Raw genomic sequence first — 16,918 nt, 5'->3', positions numbered from 1 at the left:
CAAATTGTTTTAACCGCTAAATCTATTCAAGCGCCGTCGTTTGTCATGTATTTCATTTCATATTGTTTCAAAATGGCGCCTCAACCGTGCGTAATACTGTTATAATTGAGATATAAATTTGTATAACTTTGTTGACAGTATAGATTGATAGTTGGATAGCTTATTCACAGGCGAAGTATGTCAATCGTAGTCCTAGGAAGGAAGTTTGATATTTTCGAAATTGTTAATATTCATCTTGTCTTTCTTATGAAACAGTATGAAAGTACAATCATTATATAACTAAATATACGACGGAAATAAGTTCGCTGTATAAGTTGAAACCCAATTTTGGAATAATTTATATTTGATATCTTAAAAATGGGAGAGAAGGAAAAAGCGTTTAAAGACCAAATCGTTGGAAAATGGTCTCGTTTGATAAAAATTTGATATTTCATTAAGAATATGCAATGTGTCGCAAGCCAATGGTGTGGATGAAAATTGAAAATAATAATATATTTTGATGATTGAAAATAATTTTCGGACAATGAAATCAACTCTTTACTTCCATCTTAATGTTTTGCTACACGTTTATATGCCATCTTATTCCTATTTTAAGAGCCACAAACAATCTCTAGTTTAACAAAACTCATATACTCTGAGCAACAAATTACGAGAGTGGATAAATACAAAGCTAATCAGATATTCGCTCTATTTTAAATGTGTGTAAACATTTAAATGTCGATACCGTAGATTAAATCCGCTACGAAATGTGTTAGGAATGCAAAGTAGTCGGAGAATCGGTATTTAAGCTCCACTACAGACATGGTGAATAACAATTAGCTATGAAATAACTATGTTGAAGTCATACATTTAGTTTGTTTCCAGCGTATTTAGCGAGTACAAGCGATTTTCGAAAACAATTTGTTTACTTGTCTACAAATTACCGCACACGAAAGAGCAGAGGTAATGTGGGAGGGTGCAGGAAGTGTTGCATATTTTGTTTATTTTCATGTTCGTATTTAAAAAATTCAATGAAAAATGTGTGTAGGTGTTAGAAACAACAACAACAACAATAAAGTGACAGTCAGCAGCAAATGCGCTTTGTTTGCACTAATAAATCTGGCATTTATCACCTATTGCAAATTATCTATTAACCATATTGGGTCAGTCGACAACGCGCCAGCTAACACTCTTCTGTTCGTATATTTGTATATGAAATCAATGCAATTCATTAGCATTTCTAAGCGCATGAATAATAAATAAATAATACAACATATAAATTATTTATAAAGCACGAAATTTAAATACTGAATATATAGGGTGTACGAGATATTGTTGATGACTGATCGATTTTTGTGAGACGCTTTTAAATTTATGAAAGCTTTCTTCACTCCAGTGCGGTTGTATGTTTTCAAACTTAGTTACCACCATGATTCATTGATTGACAGTCAAGTAAAGTTACTTTGCAACGGTATTAGTTAAACGAGAAAATTTTAACGGAAAAAAGCTCAAAAATTATGAGTGTATAAATTTCACTAGCTTTAAAGGTTTAGTTTCGAATCATAAAATCAAAAAAGCTCTATTATATTTCAAAATATGAGCTTTAAGCTCATAGAAAGCCACCCTATACTTCATATAAGAACAAATCTTATATTTGAAGCATATGTATACATATGTATGTATATACATATATTTATATTTGTATATGCGCAGATATATATATATGTATATGTATATATAAATAAATACCTAAATAGCATGCGCGTGTGCTATTTATCCTTATATGTAATAATTGCTGAATAAAAGCGTTTGCATTGTTTAGGCGTTTCATTTCATTCATGATTTTCTCAACAGCCCAGAGGTGTCTGCATTCTTTGTTCAATGCAGCTCATTAAAATGCATTTTTGGTTGCAGTTTCGTTTTTTTATCGCATTTATAGGTATTATTATTTAAATTGTGCTTTAATGCTTTTCATTGAGGCGCAGCAGTGGATGTGGGAGCTGGAAAACAGACGTGCCATTTAAAGGTGCAGCAAATTTGTTTGCTTTTGTGTTTACATACAAATATGTATGTATGTATTTGGCACATAAAATAATTATATATAAAGAATTACGTTATTTTTAGAGGGGTGGCAACACTATTTCTAAACAATGCTATAATTAAAACATTTCTAAAACCATTTGATTGACACCCGTATTGTAATACTTTGTGTGACTAGATTATTTAATAACTTTATAATGTACGCTTTAAATGGTGTGCTCTGTAATGACTTGCACATCGGACCCAACTACCGCATGAATCATTATTTTTGGTATTTTAGAATTAGTTACCAGTAGTTTGAAAGATCCTGCGGTGTTTGCTATACTATGGTAACTGTACGATGATGATTTATTTTAAATAAAATATCATAACACATAAATCTTGACACTCACCTCCCTTATCTGTATTGTTACTAGGTAATCTAGTACTTATTCTAGAAATTATGTATGTCATTAGACTATAATTAAAAAAAGTACACTTTGGGTCATAGAAACATTATTATATTGATAGATGCCTGGTCCCTATAACGTCAAGTAAAATTCTACACTAATTTTTCTCGAAATATTATTTTTCAAATGGTACTGAAATGGTAATGGAGACCATCGCTCGTATCAATTTGAAGTTTTAAAAGTAATCTAATATCAAGTCTTATGTAGATTCAGATCTCGGTTTTTATGTTGTTTCAGATAGCATGAGTTTCTAGAGTTACCAACGCCCGTAGTGATCTTCATTAAAGGGTAATTCCGAATATTAGCTCAGTAGCCGCCAATTTTATCAAAATACAATTCAATATATGCCTGAAAAAAATCGATTACTTCCAGAATAAATTATCAATGTTAGACCCCTTTGAGGTCTCCACACTGACGGAACCTCTTAAGCGATAAATGGCAATCTTGAATTATTTTGAATGAACATATCATATTTGCAGTTGGAAAATTATAAAAGTTATTGAAAAAATAATTAATGTTTAATTTGAAGCTTAATGCAAAATGCGTGTTGCAAAAATTTAACGTCATAGGCTTTTTTAATATTAATAAGAAGTGAGCGACATGGAATTCATCACTCAAAGTTTAACACTTAAAATTGTATTATTCACAATTAATAAATGCGTATGATTTTTTCCGAATATTTTAAATTATTAATAATTCTATTAATATACATATAATTATTTGTAAACAGAATTTGTTCCACTTAATATAGTTTGATTGCAATTCCACTTACCTTTGTTCTGTACAACGGATTGCTGAAGTCCCAGTCGGGTGCTACGAAGAGATAACCACATTTTGAAACCTTACGTGAAGCCTTGAAATCGGGAAAGAAAGCAATTAAAAAGAGAAAATAGTTATAAACACAAAATAGTTAATCAAAAATAAATTATTTAATATGAATTTTTAATTAAAAACCACAATTTCATTGACATTTCTCAAAATTATGTATATAGGCAGTCGAATATGCGTAACAAAAGTGCGCTATTGAAGCGATACACATGCATGTTAATATCATCACTAACGAATTCTTTAAGAATAAATTAAAATATTGGTTTGCTCAGGGTGAGCAGCCGATTAGTACAAACTGTAAATATAGCAAAATTAATAAAGAAATAATAATCAGTAATTTCCTACAATAAAGTGCACAATATTTTTCGCGCCTCCTAAGAAACAACAACAGCGGCAGCTAACTTTTGATTGCTCTAATTTATTTCGTATTCTGTGTATTTCTTTTATTTTTAGGGCCATTACGTGCACTGTCGCCGCAGCTACCGGACAGTTGTTGCGCGTGTAAGTACTTTAACCGCAAAATTCAACGCGAATACAGTAGAGATCTGCCTGTGTCTACCGGCGATTGGACGTATACACACTGGAATTTGCTTTTGTATATGTCGCAAAACCCATTGACATGACTAATAGTGAATGGTAATGGCAATAACGTGAAGACAATCATTGAATGAGCCACAGCCACCTACAAACCGAGCGGCCAACTAACCAACAAACGCGGCACTAAGTAATCAACGACCCAACAACCTCAACAAACGACCGTCTTATCTTTACTTTGAAGCTGAGCGAGGTTAGAGAGGATTTCGGCGGAGCGTAGCACAAACAACCGAAAAAATGCCAATGTAGGAATGGTCGCAAACAGCGCTCTGATTGTTTCGAAAAATATCAAAACAAATTACATAAAGAAAATAATAAAATAAAGAGGATTGAGGCGGCACTCAAAAGTAACTCAGTAAATAGCGCAAAATAAATTGGTGCAAACGAGCCGCAAGTCCGTAAGTAAATAATTCACCGTAACAATTGAGCACTGCAGTAAGCTACCGACTGAAAAAGTTTGGCTAAAATTAATTGAAAAACTAAAAGCAAGATTTGAAAACAAATTTTTTCCGAACTTTTTTGTCTCCCTTACGGTGAGCCGGTGTCCACTGCCACCACCCTACTAAAATCTACCGAATCTGAATAGAGCGATCTACGGCCCCTTTGACTTCAACGCCATAGTACAATGGAAGTTATTTATTAAGTGTTGCATTACGAATTGCTATTAGTCAGTTGACACATACAGTAAAATAAATAATGCAAAAATATTTACAAATAAATTAAACAGAAATAATGCAAAACAGCGTGTCTAGCGGGTAGATAGTGGGTGGAGTTGGCTGAATGTGATTATTCTGGTAATGCGAATTCAGTATAATTAGATTCAAACAAATACAACTGCATCTCAACTAAATTATTTCCTTTTAAATATTTTGAATAATTCTGCTTAAAATTACCATTTATAGAGTTCAGTAATAGATTCGGTCGGCTCTGCTCTACTCAGAAATAAATATTAATTGATTGACACTTTTTCATATTTTACTTAATGATATTTTATAATAATAAATTGGTTAGAGGATATAGTTGACTAGAGTGTATCTAACAAAACCTCTTGTGCTGTTGACATGTCGAAAGTATTGCGAACCCATTTTTACTAAAACCAATCGTCTAAATGCTCGCTTGGTTCAGCGGCAGTACAATAGGCCGTACTATGTTCGAGGTAAATTTATAGGGAGGAACTTTACTTGATCGAATCGTGTATTAAGTAAGGGTTTCTTCATAGGAGTTACAAAATTAGACCAAAAATTTGATTATTGGATGACCTTCACAGGACGTAGTCGCGATATCTCTTTAAATTCCCGATATCTTTTTAAACAAACACTAATTAATTCAAGGAATGCTGAAGAAATAAAAATGATTATTATAATTTAGTAAATTTCATCGGTGATTACTCATTAATCAAGACTTTAGAAGACGATTCTAAATTTAAATAAACTAATAAATTTAATTAAGAACGCGACAAGAATGAATAAAATAATAAAGATGGCATAAAAGCAGCAGAAGAAGTCAATGATAAATATATACCATACATTTTGAAAGAATTCAGGTATTTATAGACACATAAGATCAATGATAATCTGGATATGTAGAAATCTCGTTAATATTTAAACTTATTATTATGTGTAGCATACTTACAGGCGGTGTTACCGGCTTTTGTTATGAATTAGAGAAGGAAGGCATGTAAAAATATACAATATAAAGATAACATTAGTGTTGCAAGTTTTGTAATACAATTCATATTGACTGTCAAGCTATAGATGACCGATGAGGAAGCATATGATGAATTTTTATGTCAATAAATGATCCGAGATTCATCAATGTCTGTTTAGAAGGCTTGGCAAAATTGAGATATTATTTCTGTATGCACATGGAGTTTGCAACCTATATCTCATGAACTCTACTATGGTGTCACCACGTTCAGGTCGTAGTAGTATTGCATTTTATATATTAGTGGTATTGTGCCTATATTTTACCCATTACAGTGTTTTATAAATTTTTAACCATACCTTAATGAATTATTTAATGATTTTTAATGTTCGAAAAGTTATCATTGCCTTCAGAAGAAAATATATATCCGTCAGAATTTCAAACTCTTTCATCATCAAAAAGTATGGCATACTGTACTGACATATCTCCCCTTCGAGACAGTTTATATTCAATTTAAGATTAATATCAATCCATTAACTGCCAGTAGTTATTCCGTTTATTATATTGAACTTAACCTTTTGATGATATAAATGTTGTAACAAGTAAGAACTCTCACTAGCATTTCGTCAAGGGAGAACGTAGGACTATGATGATGGGAGACAGAATAAAGTTCGAGTTACCAATGCATTGAATTCTGGAATCCGAATTTCCATTAGCTGTTCTAGTATTTCGCAAGATCTCCCCTGAGGCATACTGATGCATCGATTCTGATGTAATCTAGGTAAGTACGCAAGTAAGCTTATTAACGAAATAGAAGAAGGACTAACCTTGACGGAATTTACTACGTTTAATTTGGCAACTTCTAGAGGGACAGTTTTATAGTCAAACTTCTGTTTGTCGATCATGTGAGAATTTTAATATATATGTACATATATTACTATATTATATGAATTGAATTCCATCCAGAAAGCCAGAAGCAAATAGTTGGCAATTTCAGAGTTCTCATTAGTCTTTCCAATCACACTTATGACAACAATTTCTAATGATTAATGAGCTTTTAATTTCTCGACCGCTACCATGATTAAACACTTTCTGATTACTACTCACATACTTTCTTTCTTTCATTCGTTTTTTTTCTCGAATAATTGTAATTACTTGCTTAATTTGCCGCAGAAGCCGCGAAGATTAAAAAGTAATTAAATTTTTCATTTCGAAGCGCAGCTGCATTTCACTTGTGCCTGCCACTTGTTGTTGCACTCGAACGCGCAAGCTTAAGTTTTGGCGCAAGCGGTGGACAAACACATGTACACTCACGCTTGCAAAGACATGTGTTTGTAGCATTGTGTGCGGCGTGTGTGTTCCACTTTAATTGAATTTATTTTTATGATCTTCACAATTTTCCCATAAATCAAAAAAATATATATTTACATACATACACACATGAATGTATATGTGTAAATATATGTATGTACTCTGTGTGTATGCGCGTTATTGAGTCAGGCGCTCAATGCAGCGAATAATAAATAATAACAACAAATAAAACCGGAGAAAATTTAAAAAATATAAAGGTGCGGTTTGAAAGAAATTTGAAACTGTGGTTTAACTTGAAAAATCTTTAAAATAAATCGCATTTAATTGAAAATCTTTCCCAAGCAACAAAAGCGACAACAAAATTAAAAAAAGAAAGAAAGCAAACGACGAAACAAAGAAATACCTGACAGATGCCATAATTGACATGATGACATATCGCTGCGGTGCATCACTGCCAGCTTTAACAATAAACCCAAACATGCTGGCTGGCGCTTGAAAATCGAAAGCTGCAACAAACACATCAATGGTGCAACGAATAAATTGTTGAATGAGTGAAATAAGCGAATGAATGAATGGATGCCGGTGCGAGGTTGCCGGTGAGTGAGTGAGTGAGTGAAGGTATTATGACTGCACACCAGCGAGCGCATAACACGCAGGTGAACCAACGATCAACAACCGATCGACTGAAAGGGAAAGCCAATGCTTGTCGATGACGCCGCCAGGCAGCCAAGTCGTTGCAATACTTTCGTTTTCGATATGAAAATTTTCATTTGTTGCACTTTTCAAAGTGTAGAGAAAAGAAAAAAAGTGACAACAAAAGGCTTTAAATATGAAATAACACCGTACGAAAAAAAAAAACAGAAAATGACGCCGCTGTCGAAATGTATATGTTTATTTGTCTTCTTTTCTGTAGCAATACCCTCAGCAAAGGCGCGCGAAAATGTCGGAGAACTGCATAAGCAACCTGCAGCGGCAATATCAATTTTCAACGTCAACAACAACAGCAGTTGCAAAAAAATCAGAAAAAACAAGTGCTCACGAAATTGTAATGTAATAACATTTTAGCTAACGGTGAGAATATGTAAGAGTATAACAAATTTTGGGCTTATGGGTAGACTTACAACTTACAACACTTAATCTATGGGAAGCTTCATGGCTTGCATTTCAGTATTTTGGGTATATAATATGATTAATATATTCAAAGAATTAGTCCATTTGTTCCGAAAGCGATAGTTAAAGTAATATTTAAATGGTTTTGTATTTAAAAGTAAAAACCTTGGTTTTGATCAATTGTAGATTTTTATGACAAGTATATTCTTAATTCCAATTCTAGAAGGCTGGCTTTCAGAAGTGTTAGCCCTAACTGCAGCGTAATATAGACCTTATCCATATTTTTTTAGGTTGGCCAACTGACTTCTACGTCATTGAGGGCTCCAGTCAAGTGACATCGTCCTGAGTTTCCCTGACATTTTGTATTACCTATGATATTACCGTCGCGATTTAATTATATTTGCTAGAAAAATTTATCAATCTATCTTACTAAAATAGAGTTGATTTGAGATCGTTAGCGAAATTGTTTTCGGAAATCATGAGATAAGCATTAGATAAATGGTATATTCTCTCAAGATTTTTTATGTATTGAGTCAATTTATTTTAGTTGCTGTTTCGAACGTGAATGCCGTCTGTACTAAAAATGTAAGAAAACGTTGAAAAATGAAAAAAACTCTACAAATGAACAAAGAAACTACAATCTATGTGGAAGGATTTAACCAAGATTATTCTCAATCTAGTTTAGTATTCTATATTGATAAATCAAAGAACCAACGATCTAAAATTATTTGAAAATTGAAATGTTCATCGAAAAGCGTTATAATTTCATTCCAGAGGATAAAACCTAATAATTGGCGTTCTCTTTGAAGTATTAATTAGTTATAAGTTGTTGGATTTGTTGGCAGACAATCAACTTTTTTTTTATTAATGAAATGATGATCAAATTCGAACATGATTCTATTATCGAAATCAACTAACTGCTCCGAGGAACGCACTGATAATATTGAGTCCATAAAAAATAATTAATTTAAGCAATCATGGTTTGGACCTCTGTTAAATACGTGGAAATTTGGATTATAGAGAAAAATTGGACTAAAATATATTACTATTATATTTGTGGGTGGAATTCTAACTACTTACTTCTACTTACGAAACTTTTTTTTAATTCTATAATACGTAACACTATAGTTCACTGTTTGGGTGATGCTACGATTGAAAATCGATAACTCCACCGAATAAATTGGCTTATTAAAGGTGTATGAATCCAAAACCATTACCTTATAGATGACATTACCAAATCTCCATATTTCTAAGTTTGAATAGTTTTTTGATCACATTAAACACATTTTTGTCTGCCGTTTATGACAGCGCCCGTCGCATTTCAATAATTGGCGTCATACTGTCGCGGGACAATGCGAATGCTGCCTCCACTAATGTTTGTTGTTGTATAGCTACAACTCCTGTTGATTGCTGGCTTCAATTTTTAGGACTGAGAATTACATACATACTCGTGTTTATGCGTTCGCTGGCGGCGATGGCAGTAAGTGAAAGTGAATTTGATGGAAAGAAAGTGATCACCATTGTGCACATGCGCATATGTGTCTGTGTGGGTTGGTTGGAAAAGGGAGCCAGCCAAGCAGCAAGTAGCCAATGAACCGACCACAAAAGCAACCTGTTCGCGTATGTCTGTCTGTGCAAGTATATCTGCAACAGCCAAGCAGTCTGGCCGCCCGACAGTAGCTCAGTGCGCATATTGCTACGACTTCAAGTTCAATTAGATGAATTCCCATTCGCTGACTCCGTCCTGTCACTTCACATTCTTCAGCTATTTGTAGTTTTCAAGATGAATGCAATCTATTGTTGTTCGATTGTCTTTTTATGGGCACAACAATTGCAACAGCAACAACAATGCTGACATTTATTTATTTGCAATTAAACTGCAATTAAAGTGATGAACGTTGAAGCAAACAAACTGTCGATGACTACTACGTCCCATACATACATACATACGTACATCAAATACTGGTATACCGTAAACGAATGTCTGATTGACTAAATAACCGCACGAATAATTTGCGCTGTGGCACATAGTGCACTACAGTAGTAATAAATTCACTGACAACAAGTTGAATGTGCCATACGGTTGTCATCATCACAAGTCAAGTACAATTGCTTGTATGTATGTATTTATGTGAGTTGGTGTGGAAGCAAACATTTGTGCATGTATTTAGAAAATCTAAATTGTTTTGGCATTTGCAGTTAGTTTTTCGTTTGACATTCAGAGCAGGTGGAGCAGGCGACTTATGGCATTTTGCTTAGATTTATTGAAATCGCAAAAAAAAAAAACGAAATAAATCAATAAATGCCAATAATAATTATTTTCGAAAACTGAAAAACTTTTTAAAACATTTTAATGGTGTTGATTTAATTTCGAAATCCGAAAAAGTTCAACAGAAGTGGAACGTTTTTTGAAAGCGAATCGAATATGATCTATGTCTTGATTGAAAGGGTCTTCTCGATACGGCTGGCACCAAGCTTAAAAATAATATCAGTATTGATACCTAACATATGCAATATTAAATTAAGTATGTGGTTAAAGTCTCTTTTAGACCAACTGACTTATCATTTTATGGGTCTACTTAACGAGTAAGTTTATATCCAAAGATATCGGAAAGAAGCCTGGAAGTTGGCAATATCATATGGTTCTTGAGATAACCGAATACTCTGTGGATCGTTTCGGGATGGTTATACGAAATTGTTAGAAATCTGTAAGTTCAAAAACGGAAGCGAGAGGTAGAACTTGACGATGTAATACCAACTGGACCATTAGAAGAACCATTTGCAGGCGAACATGTATTCAATCATGTTTTGTAATTGGTGGAATCTTCATAAAAAGGTGCAATAACGTACTGGATGCCATAGAGTAATCCTAATATGAATAATAACGAATCTGTCATTTAGCGAAAGTCGAGACTTGACAAAAATTATTTCAGGAAGTTATTTAAAGTTACTGCTTCTACAACAACAACAATCGGTTCCTTTGTTACACCCTACATGACGGACTTAATTTCCAAGCATTTTTTTTATTTAATTCAATTTGTGAAAGTTTTAAAACAAATATTATAATATTTTCAAATGTTTACCATAATTGTTGCCACAAATTGCTGATGCCTTTCACCTTTTCATCATTATTCGCGGACAATTCATATGGTGCAAATGCAATGGCTCATCCGTAGTGAAGAAAATAGTGGAAAATTCGATGAATTCTTGAATTTTCAAAAATATATACGGTAGAACTTTAATAACTCATACTTCCTTAACTCGAAGTTCTCCGAAATTCGAACTCTTGAATTGGCAAAGAAGTCAAATTTCATACAAATTACCTTCCGTAACTCGAAAGTCTCTCTAACTCGAAGTTTTTTAGTGGATTATGGTGATTCAAGTTATAGCCTAGACAGATGGCAAAGTTAATTCGGATAACCTACGCTTTTAAACAGTTCCAAATATGTAGGTGACAGACGACAGCAAAGCGAGTTATAAACTCCCATAACAGCTGATTGGCAATAATATTTTAATTTTGGTAAAATAAAATTGGATAGAAAGCAAATTTTGCGGTTGTTAACCGCACAATTAGTACAAAATCATTAATTGCTAAAAAATATACATAAATACGTTATTATTAGAACTTCCATTTTAGAAAAAATTAGATATTTCATTGCATGCGTATGTTTTTGTTTAAATTTATTTGAGAAACAGCTTTCAGTATTGCATATTTTCATTCACAATAGGTTAAAAGCGACCATGTTTAACAATGTTGCCAACGAAAATGCCACGAACTCCCACTAAGTCTCTAAAATTTTGAGGATTAAATGGGAGTTAGCAAACGGAGGTAACTGAGATAACTCAAGAATTAACCCCGATTAGAGCAGTTAATCCGAATTAACGCCGCCGTCCGTCAGGGGTATTAGGGAAGTCCAACTGTATTTCCATTAATTTTTACAGAAAGAAGAATTCTGGATTTTTTAGAGCATATCTTAATATGTATAAAAGTATCCGCTTTATATTTGGGAGTTTGTTAGTTTGACATCTAATAAGCCGATGCTGAGTTGGCATTGAGTGGATTAAGTACTGGTTTAAATTTGGTACTAGCTAAATTTCGGAACTCCTCATGTAATGCACAGTCCAATGTTTACTTAATCTTGGACTGAAGTCAATGTACATATGTATGTGTATTATACATATTATTTAGTCATGTTTACAAACACTTTTACTTAATACTTTCCATTTCTGTTTACTTATGCTTCAGTTATGTGTTTATCTAATATCTACATATATGTGTATATATGTATGTACATATATGTTTTATGATTTTTCCATTTCTTCAATTTGCACTTGAAATTGTAAACACGAGTTCAAATGAAATTTCATCGAGTGAGCTGCACAGTAAACGTGCATATTTGGCGCCTCCGAAATCAAAAATACACGCTTTTATTATATATCAAACTTGTATTATATATCATTGAATATTGATAATTGTGCTTGCATGCGTCGAACCGTGCTGGTGGGGTTTTGCTGGTTGGCTGCCTGTCGCCACCGTAAGGTGTATTCTACACATAACCATGATACATATAAACGCCGACGGGAGCGGTGGCTCATCACAACTCTCTCTTTCCACAGCTTCAAATACAATTCAAACGCGATTTTATGCATTTCGTATTTGTTTTTTCTCCATTTTCTTGCCTCCTTTTTATTATAATTTTCTTTCAATAATTTTTTATTTGTTCATTGACATACAGACAATCGTGAAAAAAATCGTTTTTATTATATTACGCGTTGAGGTGAAAAGTGAAACGAATGCTTGGCGCAAGTGCAAAAGTGAAAAAAACACAGTAAATATGAAATGCTCCTCCAGCTGAGCAATGCGTATGAATGATTGTCGCTGTACGAGTATGTGCGGCTTTGCAGCTGCGGCTCTACCTAAGCTTGGCATTTATTTATGAATGAATGCAAGGTGAACGTAATTGCATATGCGCTGCGTTCAATTTCCAACGATTAATTCGAATTTTTTGATTAATTGTTGTGATTATTTTTATTTGCGGCGGCATATTTTTAATACTCATGCACTTGTTCAGCGACAAGTGGACTGTAATTCGGTTGCAACACAAGCGATGGAGCGCCAATGAGTGTGCACATAAGGATAAACATATAAAAAATGAATATATATGTATATACACACATACACATTCACGTTGCATAGAATTATGTATACGCCATGTAACAGCTTCATTAATTTTTGCTGAAATCACTAATGAACGGCATATAAGCCTACATCCATACATGAGTTGCTGCTATAGCGAATTCGATTTCATTTATTGCATTGACTATAAATGATTGCTTAATTCGTTCGTAAATGTTGTTAATGAAAAGCATACTTTTTCTTTCATACCAACTCGTGAATAGATGTAATTTTTCATGTACACGCGAATTTATTACACCCAACAGCATAGGCACCTCGGTCTATGACGGCAAGCCGATATGTCTGTATGTAAATATATATGTAGTTATGTGGTGTTTTTTACTGGCAATGAACGAACTTTAGCAGTTTGGTTACTGTGGAGCGTTGATTGATTTCATTTCGGTTGCTTACCTGTAAGTAAGAAAGAAAGAAAGTGATTAAATTTTTAATTAATTTTAAATTGAAAGGAAATCAGAAATTTTTATAGCAGTTAAATTTTTTTTATGGCGAAGAGAAATTGAAAGCTCTATTATATGGTTTCATAGCACTCTAAATATGTATTAATTTTATTACGGAAATCAACTATTTTAATGTTCATCGGTGTATAAAATTTGAAATGGTTCAAAAGTGTTCCTGTTTTATTGTGCAACTAACATTTTTAATGGGTTTCGAATTTTAATTAATCTTAAACATACTTTAAAAGTGTAAAATAACGTAGAAAATATTATAGACTGTATCACAAATTTTACTATATACAATTCAATTAGAAATCATAAAATAATATATACGAACGGATATTGATATCGATAGTTATTGTCTGATTATATATGTACGTGTTTTGGGTATTGAAGATAATTGCTTACAACAAACCTGAACCATTTAGTTTCTTGAATAAAAATTCGCATGAGTCTAATATAAAGGAAATAATACTCTCATGGCTGCCCGTGTGTTCTATTGTCCAGTTATATGGAAATTACTGTTTACGCCAGCAACCCTCGAAAAATTGACGAACTTTGACGAGAGATTTCTTTTAATTGAACTCGAACCTATAACTATTCAAAAATGTCCCTTTAAAGTTTCAAGTGAAAATTTCAAAAACTCTTGAAGATATAGCCGATTGAAGATTGAACGTAGGTAGGTTTTATACCGAAGAATTTGTTTCTCAAAATTTTAAACGCGTTTTTCTCGAAACAGTGTTTTTACTACTGGCGCATGAGGCTACTCAAAACCTATATATACATATATAAATCGGTGAAGATCTTATTTACTTTTGATAAGTGGTTGAAAAAAGGCGATTTTCAAAAAAAAAATTCAAAGGTCTAATCCTGTTGGACTTTTTGGTTGCAGATGTTCAAGTTTCACAAAAAACAACAACAAAAAAAATATTTAAAATTATTTCTTCTTTTTTAAGTCTTCAAATAAATGTATGCAAAGTTACAACATTAAAACATAATTTATGTTCATTTACCAGCCTTTTGAAAAACGTCAAAATTTGAAATCGAGAAATAATGCAAAGTTGAACTTCTATCGAAATCATACTTATATCACCCTAGTTATTCGAGAGAGTAGTCAAAAATGTTGCCGAACGAGTATTTCTTAAATTAATACTGCATTATATACTACATTAATTCATGGAACACTATGTAGGTTTTAAGAAATATAATTTACCATGAAAAGGTTAGGAATAATTTATTTATATTTTGAATCAAAATTCCATAGAACTTCTTTTAGAGAAAATTGAAAATCTGTAAAGAAATTTATATCTCTCGACGAAACAGTATGGTTTTTTATACTCTCGCAACAAAGTTGCTAGAGAGTATTATAGTTTTGTTCACATAACGGTTGTTTGTAACACACAAAACTAAACGAATTGGATATAGAGTGATCAGTGAATATATATATCAAGTGATCAGTGAAGAGTGGAGTTCAAATCCAAATGTCTGTCTGTCCGTCTGTGCAAGCTGTAACTTGAGTAAAAATTAAGATATCAAACTTTCTGCAGTCGTTTTTTTTTAGCCACTTATTAATACAGTCCAAAAATGAAAGAAATCGGATAATAACCACCCCCACCTCCTATACAAAGGTTAGGTTGAAAATTACTTAAAGTGGGTTAACTCTCTAACGAAAAGCGTCAGAAACATTAAGTTTCACATAAGAAATGGCAGATGGAAGCTGCACTGAGATTTTTTTACAAAATGGAAAATGCGCGTGGCGTCGACCACTTATGGGTCAAAAACCATATCTCAGGAACTACTCCACCGATTTCAATGAAACTTGGTTTGTAATAGTTTCCTTACATCCCAATGATATGTTGTGAAAATAGGCCAAAGCGCTTCACAACCACGCCTACTTCATATATACCAGAACTTTGAAGACGATCTTAATCGTTTACTTTACAATATATAAAGTAAGCACTAGTGAAGATATCGGTGCAGAACTTTCCACAAATACTATGTTTATAGTGTGGCAGCCCCATTCTAAAAATCGCCGAAATCGGACCATAGGTTTTTAAGGCCACATATATCGAACACGAGGACCTCGGTGCATCTAACCTAGTATTATGGTTTCTTATAGTGTGGCAGCCCCATTCTAAAAATCGCCGAAATCGGACCATAGGTTTTTAAGGCCACATATATCGAACACGAGGACCTCGGTGCATCTAACCTAATATTATGGTTTCCAACATTCAATGGACTTTATACAATATATATGACGAATATGTGGGTCACATTGTGTATTATATAATATAAATAAAGTTAAATAAATAAATTGCGAGAGTATAAAATATTCGGTTACACCCGAACTTAGCCCTTCCCTACTTGTTATAAATATTTCACATTAATTTTGCAATAAAATATTCTGTTAATTTTTTATAAAAGCAAAGTTCATGACAAGTACATGTATGTATGTGATTGGCGTTGCAACCGTTTTGCCGGTTATAGCCGAATCGACGATAGTGCGCCACCTCTCTCTCTCCTTCGCAGTTCGGCGCCAGTTGGAGATCCTAAGTGTAACCAGGTCGCTCTCCACCTGGTCCCTCCAACGGAGTGGAGGCCTTCCCCTTCCTCGGCTTCCTCCGGGGGGTACTGCATCGAACACTTTCAGGGCTGGAGTGTGTTCGTCCATTCGGACAACATGACCTAGCCAGCGTAGCCGCTGTCTTTTTATTCGCTGAACTATGTCAATGTCGTCGTATAACTCGTACAGCTCATCGTTCCATCGTCTGCGGTATTCGCCGTTGCCAATGTTCTGAGGACCATAAATCTTACGCAAAATTTTCCTCTCGAAAACTCCTAGTGTCGTCTCATCTGATGTTGACATCGTCCAAGCTTCTGCACCGTAAAGCAGGACGGGAATGATAAGCGACTTGTAGAGCTTGATTTTGGTTCGTCGAGAGAGGACTTTACTGTTCAATTGCCTACTCAGTCCAAAGTAGCACCTGTTGGCAAGAGTTATTCTGTGCTGGATTTCGAGGCTGACATTGTTCGTGTTGTTGATGCTGGTTCCCAAGTATACGAAATTATCTACGACCTCGAAGTTATGACTGTCAACAGTGACGTGGGAGCCAAGACGCGAATGCGCCGACTGTTTGTTTGATGACAGGAGATATTTCGTCTTGTCCTCATTCACCTCCAGACCCATTCGCTTCGCCTCCTTATCCATGCGGGAAAAAGCAGAACAAACGGCGCGGTTGTTGCTTCCGATGATATCAATATCATCGGCGTACGCCAGGAGCTGTACACTCTTGTAGAAGATTGTACCTTCTCGGTTTAGGAGAGGTCCTTCC

General features: G+C 33.9%; 1 protein-coding gene across 6 annotated transcripts in view; it reads right to left on the bottom strand.

Moving 5' to 3' along the window:
• The window catches only part of LOC105212552 (protein outspread), a 123,481-nt gene that overhangs the window by 63,579 nt on the left and 42,984 nt on the right, over positions 1-16,918 (bottom strand). For 4 of the 6 annotated variants that reach the window (XM_011184583.3, XM_029040353.2, XM_029040354.2 and 1 more), the window contains 2 exons: positions 5,523-5,537; positions 3,241-3,321 (listed from right to left, as the gene is read on the bottom strand). In XM_011184583.3, the coding sequence (XP_011182885.2) occupies positions 3,241-3,321; positions 5,523-5,537 (96 nt within the window). The remainder of the gene's footprint in view (positions 1-3,240; positions 3,322-5,522; positions 5,538-16,918) is intronic. The other 2 variants (XM_029040355.2, XM_054227969.1) reach the window with 1 other exon arrangement.

Source organism: Zeugodacus cucurbitae, chromosome 3, assembly GCF_028554725.1.
Source record: "Zeugodacus cucurbitae isolate PBARC_wt_2022May chromosome 3, idZeuCucr1.2, whole genome shotgun sequence".
NCBI lineage: Eukaryota > Metazoa > Arthropoda > Insecta > Diptera > Tephritidae > Zeugodacus > Zeugodacus cucurbitae.
This window is presented reverse-complemented; position numbering and strand designations above follow the sequence as displayed.